The following is a 9,940-nucleotide window of genomic DNA, read 5'->3' as shown; positions in this document are numbered from 1 at the left end:
TTTGGAGGAGCACAACTTTTTGTAATTTTGTGATTTACTAGTGTTTACTAACTTCCACATCCTTTCTAGTTTTTTCGAACATCTGTTAAATTCTTTGCAATAGTAAGATTCTTTTGTGTCTGCAATTAGTCTAGCTACATGATCTTTCATTTAAACAAACTCTTCCTTCAACGTGTTATTATTTGTTTTTTTTTGGATTTGTGAAAATAGGATATTTTTGTTACTAATTTCATTGATTACATTTTTGTTAATCCAATCTTTTTTGGGTGGGTTCAGAACTTTAACCTTCGTTATTTTTTTTTTGTTTTGTGATAAACTTTATTTTCGCTTCCAAACGTGAATAATCACTTCCCAATTCCTCGTGTCCTACTTTATTTGATTGTAGTATAAAGTATATTATAGTCTATGGCATTATATTGAGAAAGAATGTTTTGAGGTGGTTTATTTTTTTTAATTTCTAGGTGAATCTGCCTATGATCGGACATAGAAAAATCCAGTATAGCCATATGAAATTTATCATTAATTAAATTGGTACTAACATGATCAATAATTGATTTTTTTTGGTATCGGATACTCTGGTAGCGTATTTTTTGTTTGTACTGTGTAGTCATCTTTTCTTTAGTTAACTTTTTTTCTGTCGCAGTTGCGACAGAAATAAACATCGATAAAGTCTGAAGTTAGTGTTACCGTACCGTTGTAGACAGCTCCTACTTCAACTGCATATCTTTCCAGCCGTACCCATAGATAGTTATTACCTCCTAAGTATGTAGATTCAGATAAATTGTGTTTCAAATTATTATGTATATATATATATATATATAGAGACTCGACCTCCATCCAAATCGTTCCTATAATTATAGTAACGTGAATAATAAGTTAATTGTAATTCAAGCACTTGTTTTTCGGATTTGATCCAAGTTTCTGTTATTAAAATGACGTGAGTAGTATGTGGTATTGATTGTAAAATACATTTGAGTTATCAAATCTTCCTTTCTTACGTATGCTCCTTGCATTGAGAATGTAAGGTGTGGCTTGTTGATTTTTAGGTCTTGGTAATCGTTGGTGACTTGATAGGTAATGCTACTTACAGCGATTTCTGGATTTGTATTTACTGCTTGGAGTTTTTTGGAGTAATTTTTACTATGATAGGTGTCTCGTTGATATATTTTATTGTAAGATCGGTCTCACCATTATTTTCGTGACGTGACGCGACAACTCATCTTTCAAGCTTTTAAGGTATTTTTGTTGAGAAGGTGTCTGATCCGAATTTTATGTTTAGTTTTTTTTCATGTTTGGAGCCATCTTGGCTTATCATAAAAATGCATCTTAGTCGAAACTGAAGAGCAAGTGGTTTGCTAAGTATGCCAGATTTGACTTTGAAAAACTAACAAACATTGCAAGTTAAATAAAAGCTTATCAAAATGTTGAACTTTTGTATGTAACAGTCCAGTTTTATAATCAAGAAACGATTCGTTTTCGTTATATAATAGAATTGTCATCATTGGCTTGCAAATTACGGATTAAAAGGCTTTCAAAACCCGGGACCGACTCATAAAACACAAATGAGTTTTTCTGTAAATAAATAATCAGTTGCTGCCACAAGTTTGAAAAGCACTTAAAGTCAGGCATCGATTTAGTGACGCGAGGCCTCTAGGCACTTTTCCATTTGAAGTGCACCATTCGGAAGGTGTTATAGTAAAATTAATAATAATAATAACTTCTTCAAGACGATTTCGGCCACGGCGGCCAGTCTCCAGAGAGATTAGCCAACTGCGCAGGAGATATTATAGTGCACAAACACAGGTGCATTCTCTATTCCCTAACTCCCTAATGTCAGGAGGACATTTTATAAGACGAAGCTGTAATTCATTGCAGCAAGTCGAGTTTTATTATTTATATGATTACCAATCGCTCCTATCTATTCGAAATAATAAGGATACAATCTAGCAATACTCTTTTTTAGGTACTTACTAATATTCCTATTAAAACAGAAGCTCGAGGGGTCAGATCGAACCTGCGACTTTTACATCGCTAGGCGGCCCGTGAAGCTTTGTACTATTGACGCTACAATGTATGCCTTTTTAGTTCTGTCGCTTCCCTATTTCCCGGCAAGTTTGAATTTGTAACTGTTCTATATTCGAATGTGTTTAAATTTTGAATCTCAAAACAGTTGAAAGTATCGGGTTAATGCTATTGTTTAGTCACAGCTTCGATTGGAATCTCTCAGGTTACTTACGAAAATGAATCTTTTTAAGGAAAATGTTCGTGCTATAATTTTCTACAACTTTAGAAGAGGCCTGACACGGCTTCAGTGTTTTGAAGAGTTAACATTTGTGTTCAGTGATGAAGTCCCATGTCTGCGGACTGTCGAACGCTGGTATTTAGAATTCCAGCGTGGACATACTAGTGTTAGTGACAAATCTCGCGAAGGACGCCCAAAATCCGCCTTCACTAAAGATAACATCATTGTCGTGAGACGACTAATTCTCGAAGATCGTCATGTGTCGTATCGAGAGATAGAGGCTCTATTAGGCATCTCAGGGACAACTATTCAGAAGATCTTGCATGAAGCACTTGGTGTGAGAAAGCTAGTTTGCCGTTGGATACCGCATCTGCTTTCCAACGATTACAAGGCGGCCCGCGTCAGATGGTGTAAGAAAACTCTGCAAAGGTTCAACCGAGGAGAGTCAAATCACTTCTACGACATCATCAGTGGTGGCAAATCTTGGAAGCCAAAGCCGACTAAAGTTGTTCGTTCTCGAAGCACTTCAAAGAAGATGGTGGCCACGTCCGTTGGAAAAACCGGCCACGTTGCGACTATTGCACTTGAAGATCGTAGAACGGTTAACGCAGAGTGGTATACCACAGTTTGTTTACTACAAGTCATCGCCGAACTTCGAAGATCTAACTCAAAGCGACGCATCATCCTGCACCACGACAACGCAAGCTCACACAGCGCTCGTCAAACGATTGAGTATTTGAAGCAAGAAAAAGTAGAAATTCTTGACCATCCTCCATACAGTCCTGAACCAAGCCCTAACGATTTCTTTACATTCCTAAATTTAAGAAAAGTCTTCTGATCAAAGGTTCCTGTCCGGTGAAGAAGCAGTCGACGCTTTCAAGTCAGCCATTTTGAACACCACCACTTTAGAGTGGAATAAATGTTATAATAACTGATTTGAGCGAATGGAAAAGTGTATTAAGCTACGTGGTGAATACCTTTAAAAACAATAAAAAGTACTATAAGGTTCTAGTTGTGTTTTTTTCTTCAAATGACAAAACTTAAAAGGCATGCCTCGTATTAACATGAGCTATGATTTTGCTTTAAACAGCCAAGATTAATTTCAGTTTGTCTAAATAAAAACCTTTTTGCAGACCATCGTCTAAATATATAATCCGAATTTAATTCGAGACAGACTTCTTGATAAGAATCCGAAGAAACTCCAATATATATACAAAAATACCAGTACTACACGTTCGCTTCATATGACCGTCGTCTTATAAAATGCAGCCATAGACCGAAGTATTTTTGACATAAAAGACAATAATTGATTTATTTTGTAATTGTATAAAATTTAATTTTAAAACTTTATAACAAATTTTATTGTTTCGTAACACTTTCGCATTTATAATATTAGTAAATGTTCATACTTCCTATCCAATTAAGGACGGGTAGCGACATCTCTCAAACTCCAACTTAACCAAACACAACGTCATACATTTTATCGGCCGCGATTAGTTAAATTTAAATCTTGTACCCGCACCCCTTCTCCTGTTTACTCCTTCTCCTCTGTACATTCGTTTAAGACATTACATGCAATTTTGATTGAGAGCCTAACGCATCTTTTATTTCTCTACACCTTCGAAACTACGTTACGCCTTGAATTGACATAACACTTGAGTTAAAGTAGTGAGGAGGAAATTATAATAATAACAATAATTTATTTATTCAAGTAACAAACCTCATATACAAAAGTACAAAAAATAAAATAAAGACTACTATCTATTATGAATGAGTGGGTTAATGAATTAATGATAAGGTAAGGAACGACATATTTCATTGTTATAAAACATTGTTTTTTTTGCATTAATTTTAATAAATATATGTTGTGAAATCATTAATTTAACTCGGGCCCAATTAGCTCGAAAGATCAGAGACGAAAGTCTTACTCTTGTCTTATTTTCAAAATAATAACTTGAGTGTTGCTATGCATAAAAGTAATCTATATTTTGAGTTTTATACTAATGCTTAAAAATTAAATAATATTTTTTTCGTTACTTTACTTTGCATTATAATAATATCTCTATCGGAAGTTTAGGTAACTTTATATTCTTTGCAAATATTTTATATTTCATATTATATACAAATTAATAAACAAATACCTGTTTTAAAATATCTTAATATTGTGACAAAACTAAAATATATTTTTTTTAATTACTTATATTAATTTATTTATTCTCCATTCGTTTAGAGCACCTCTCTAATATACAACAATAGGTCATAAATCACCCGTTGAACAAATGGGACGTTTGAGTCATCAAATTACGCGCGCTAGTTACATATTATCTGCTTCACTTTATATGTATAATGTCATTGTTGTTATTATTGATTTTGGTTATATTATTGGAATCGTAATAGTTAAAATGACTTCTAGGAAACTAGTACATATTATCATACACATATTCTTAAATAAAAAATAGCCAAACAAGCACAAACTAAATTGATTATTTAATTATTTTGAGTAATGAGATAATATGAATTAAAAAAAAATATTTCGCGTTTGCGTTGTAATTCTCGACATCTTTTCATCATTATTTTAATAATGTTAAAAGTATTATTTTAAGTTTACAGAACACCTAATACGAATGGAGTGCAATATTTTGCTTTTCAAAAAAAAATACAACAATTCGCCATAGATAATAACTTCTAATGGAAGAAGATTCATTACCAATACTGTCGCGTTCGAAATTGACAGTTAAAATTTCAAATTAAAATCATTTATCACTGTTGGCAATACCGAATACGATCAACAAAAGAAAAGGGTGTAAATCGAAACTGAAGCCATTACCTAAAAAATAAAGCCAGTACTGATACATAAATACTTTTATATATTAAAAATGATGTCATCCATACAGTATCTAATGAAAAGTCCTTTCCATGGAAAAATTAAAGAGATCCCGGGTGTGTATGTTGATAACTTCGAAAAAGCTGAACGTCGAAACGCTAGAGCTTACTTCCTGAGCCATTATAACTCAGACCACATACAAAGGCTACATTCAGCTCAGCTATTAGACGTTTTGTTGAAGAAGAACATCACAATATATACGACCGAGCTGACAGCAGCTATTATAAATGACGACAAACATGATGAGAGAATTATGAAATGCGTTCGAGCTCTAAAAATGGGTATGTTATTGTTATCATTCAAAACTTAATCATTAAACATATCTTTGCTCGAAACATTGTACATTATCATAACGCCGATGATAAACGCGTTTTTTGTTGAAGATTCTTACTCGTAGACCAGAGTGCGAAAGTTGGAAGTGTATACTTCCATTCCTTTGGAAGCACGTAAAGCCGTTGGTCCTGTGCTTGAACTCTTTTCCGTTTTGTTGTATTTGCCATCGAATCGGAATATGAGATTTAGGGAATAGAGAGTGCATATATGAGACAACTCTGTGCCGAGCTACCTCTGTGCCAATACAAGCTTTACGAGCCATGGAATTGTACACACTTCTAACTTCTAGACTCAGTTGCTACTGAGAAATTTTCGACAATATAAATCAATAACTTCTTGGTAGCCCGAATTGGGCCCAGGGCTTTTTAACCCAGGACCTCAATATCTGCGGTCTTATATAAGCCACTAGACCAACAAGACGTGTAATACGAAGTTACACAGTAAATTATTATAAACAAAGTTGTTTATGAGCTAACAAGTGCTTTTGAATTGTTACAATTGTTGTTTTATTTCAAAATTTTAGGTTCGACACAAATATCTTTGCCTGGTTTGCCTGAAAAAGACATACCGGAATTGTGTCTCACTGTCACATTGATACCAGCCAGTCACAGCGCTGCATCAACAATGTTTTTATTCTCAACAACGACACATAACATTCTGTTTATCGGAGAATACCATATCAATCGTAAAGACTTGCCAAGCTTCAAGCATCTGCATGTTGACGATAAACCCATAAAATTGGATGCGATGTACGTTGACACAACCATGCAGCATTTGGATTGCGAAAACTTCACGAAGCGATCTAACGGTGTACAAAGAATGATATTTGAAATTAGATGTTGGTTGAACTGGAATGAGAATAATGCAATTGCAATACACACATCTGATAAATATGATTATGAATTTGTCTTTAATGAGATATACAAACAATTAAACATGAAAGTATTCGTGCATTCGGAAAGATGGAGTTTTTACAGGTAATTTTTGATTATTAAATAAATTATTCAGATTTTGTTACTTTAAGCAAATTTTTAGAATTTTGCATAGATATATGGGAATTGATATATAGTCAAGTCTTGACTATAGACTGTTCTAATTAAAGTAGGAGTGAAAACTTAACCACTTTGACATTGGATGTACGTAGTGGTTAAATCCACTCTTTAGACCACTCCATCTCCAGACTCCATGTCTTTAGACCTTCGATAAGAATAGAGTATAAAATTGGTAGTGGTGGAGTATAAAAGTTATGGTGTGGTAGACAGCGGCAAAACTGATGGTAACTGGTCACCACTGCCTGTAGACATTTTGTATAATGTAATGCAAATCTGAATCTGTGTCACCATGTGTCTTGGGAACTAAGATGTTGTGTCCCTTGTAGCTCTGCTATACTCTGACTCACTCACTCATTAAACCGAAATGCAATGAACTGATGAGTGGATGGTCACAACTTGTGGCTTGCACAAAACCCTACCACCGAGTAAAAAGTTTTAGATATATAGTACAAGTTTTTCTTCATATTCAATATATAAGTTATGTTATCTTAAAGAGATGTGTTTGTTTTTCAGTTCAATACAGGAATTAGTGCCCGGGGTGACAAATAACGAAGAATCTACTAGAATACATTTATGTAGAAACAGAAGCGAGGATAGTTCACACACCTCATGCGTACAGAAATGTCATAATAATTACTTACTTGTAGATGTATTCCCTATGCCATGGCAGAATTACAAAGATGGAAAATGCTCAGTTTCGCGCGTGACCCAGGAGCAGCGGCTGGACGTGTGTTTCGCTACTCATTGTACTTTAAGAGAGATAGATTATTTTGTTGATTATTTTGCACCGAATAGAATAATTGGTTATCCTCATGAATATGCAGGAAAGCTTGAAAGAAATGAGCTCTGTTATTATAGTAGAATTGGCAAAAAAAGAGTTAAGATACCTAAAAGAGTCGATGATGATTTGAAGAAATTGATGTTTGGATAAATAAAAATGATGCTGTTTTGTAATTAAGAACAAGGTGACATATTTGTTATATAGATGAACAAGTTCTTCAACATATGCAGCATCGTAAAGTCTATTCCAACTGAAGGAGTAAAGACAAATAAATTTTGATATGACAACATTGGTCGAGATTTTTTAAAGTCGTATATTATACCATGATTTTTTTTGTTTATATTTTAAAGTACATAATGCATATTTGAATTATACATATAAGATATTTAAATTGTAAGGTAGCAGCAGTAAACGAAAATAGAAAAAAAGATTGTTTTGCTAACTCGCAAATAGCCACACTAACTGAAAAAGACAGTAAGTAAAACAATTATTTCGAAATCACAGACAGTCACTCCAATGATATTTATTTGTTTATGTAAAGATGCGTTATAAATAGTATTATATTATAAATATATTAATCGAGAATTGTATGTAGTGTGTTATATAACAGACCTATTAGCATATTGCATGGAATATGTAAATATAAGGTTTTTTTTTCTTTACTCCTTCCGCCCTCGGGATATAGTACAATTGTATATCTAATGTGTATTCTACTATGTTATATGAAATAATATGATGAGAGTGTTTTTGTGTGTGATATATATATCACGTATTTGTATCTCAACGGACGTGTTGTCCGTGCCTGTGGAGTATCATATCTTTAATTTATATTAACGTAACTGCCATTACTAGCAGTATCACAATCTACGATTTAGGATTAAAATAATATAAATATATGGTATTCAAGTGTGATCATTAAAATGTAAAAGGTATAAAAATCTTATGTACTAACTTTGATAAATAATATTAAAGTAATTTGTTATCAAAAATTTGGTATTTATTTTAATATCTCTGGCAACATCTATAGGATTTTGTTAGTATTGGATAAATGGAAGATATATATTTATATATTTTGTATAAAAGTGACTGCCTCGTTGGTCTAGTGGCTAGATATAAGGCCGGAGATCCTAGTTACAAACCCCCAGGTCCAATAAAAACTTAATGTTTTTCTGTCGAAGATTCTCAGCAGTGACCTGGAGTCCCGACCGAGAAGAAGAAAGAGGCGATATGCGCTCCTTCTCCGCCCGCCGCGACTAGGGAGGTACTTAGAACCCTGGTAATCTGCCTAGAGAAGAAAGGCCTGCATGGGCGGGCCGAGGCCTATTTGCCCGTCCGATAACCCTTAACATAAAAAAGTTATAAATCTTATTTTACTCGTAAATAAAGGCAAATTAGGTATACATACATCGTTGAAAAATATAATTAATTAAAAAGTAAAATTAGTAAAATTAAAAAAATTATCAATCGTATTATTACATAATTACAATTACATAATTAAATGATCCGTTCAAATTATAATTTGTGATAATTTTTTTGCTATAGTTCGTTTTTATCTTTGGTAGGACAATGAGACTCGCTCGACGCGTGCTGCGTTTAGACTGTTGTTTTATTTTAGTAAAAGTTAGTTTGGTACGACACTTTTTTCAAAGGTTTTTTTGATAAAGATGCAAATATTATAAATATATAAATGTCGAATATTCATTATTTTGGTTTCGGTATAGATTTTAATGGTTGGAGTAAAATATGGGTAATTGAAGAGCATTTTGATAATTTTGATTTTGTTTTATGCAGCTTGGACGTCAGCTAATTTTGTTTTGACAGCACTGCCCCATACTTAAATTAAGTACGAAATATTTGGTTTAACCAGGACGTTATAGATAATAATGTGTCGTAACCGACGCGAGATACAGCGCATCATATTTAGGAAAGAGCCAAGTAGTAATGAAAGCTTACTTATAATGCATTCAGTATGAAAGCATTATAAGTAAGCTTATATTTTATAGCAGGTATATTGTTGTCTATTCGCAGGCCTACGTATTTTTCTGTATTTTTTGTTCCAATGGTATATTGTCAATTTTAAAAAAATTAAAAAAAAAAAAAAACCGAATCCTATTTTATCTATGTATTAATATACGTCAAAGAGAGCAAAGGTCCTTCCTTCCTATGTGTATCCTTGTGGTACACCACATGTAATAGGTAAAGCATCACTTGGGAATTTTTCTATTCGGACTACTTGTGTTCTGTTTGTTAAATAAGATTCAAATATTTTTAAGGCATTACCAGTGATCCCTATACTTTCTAGTTTTTTTTTTAAGGTTAATTTTGACTGGCAGTATCAAAAGCTTTCTTCAAGTCAATAAAGATTCCTAACGCTATGTTTTTATTATCTTTATTTTTATTTTGTTTGATTTTTGTGATAAGATCAATGGTTGCTAACAAGTAAAACAGAAATTGGCCGATAATTTCCTGGATCACATTTTTGTCCCGATTTGTAAATAGGTAGTTGGAGTTTTTGACCTTTGCAATTTTCATTGTGTCAGTAAATACTCCGTTCATAAATAATGTATTGAAACATTCAGTCAAATCTTAGTGCTTGTCCCATCTGCCCCGACACTACAATAATTTCGTTATTAGTCGTTAAATCAAAA

General features: G+C 33.2%; 1 protein-coding gene across 1 annotated transcript; it reads left to right on the top strand.

Moving 5' to 3' along the window:
• Nucleotides 1–5,013: 5,013 nt before the first annotated feature.
• On the top strand, nucleotides 5,014–8,263 carry LOC126780017 (protein artemis-like). The gene is made up of 3 exons (XM_050504262.1): nucleotides 5,014–5,407; nucleotides 5,983–6,436; nucleotides 7,025–8,263. The coding sequence occupies exons 1-3, from the start codon at nucleotides 5,119–5,121 to the stop codon at nucleotides 7,440–7,442; spliced, it is 1,161 nt and encodes a 386-aa protein (XP_050360219.1). The 5' UTR covers nucleotides 5,014–5,118; the 3' UTR covers nucleotides 7,443–8,263.
• Nucleotides 8,264–9,940: the final 1,677 nt, after the last annotated feature.

The sequence above is a fragment of the Nymphalis io genome, chromosome 30, assembly GCF_905147045.1.
Source record: "Nymphalis io chromosome 30, ilAglIoxx1.1, whole genome shotgun sequence".
Taxonomy (NCBI): domain Eukaryota; kingdom Metazoa; phylum Arthropoda; class Insecta; order Lepidoptera; family Nymphalidae; genus Nymphalis; species Nymphalis io.
Note: the sequence above shows the minus strand (reverse complement) of the source record. Positions and strands in the feature narration are given on the sequence as shown.

Bases quoted from the DNA above. Each gene is read 5' to 3' on its own strand.
- LOC126780017 (XM_050504262.1), top strand. From the start codon at position 5,119: ATGATGTCATCCATACAGTATCTAATGAAAAGTCCTTTCCATGGAAAA. The intron at 5,408-5,982 runs GTATGTTATTGT...TCAAAATTTTAG, and splicing joins CGTTCGAGCTCTAAAAATGG to GTTCGACACAAATATCTTTG. The intron at 6,437-7,024 runs GTAATTTTTGAT...TTTGTTTTTCAG, and splicing joins GAAAGATGGAGTTTTTACAG to TTCAATACAGGAATTAGTGC.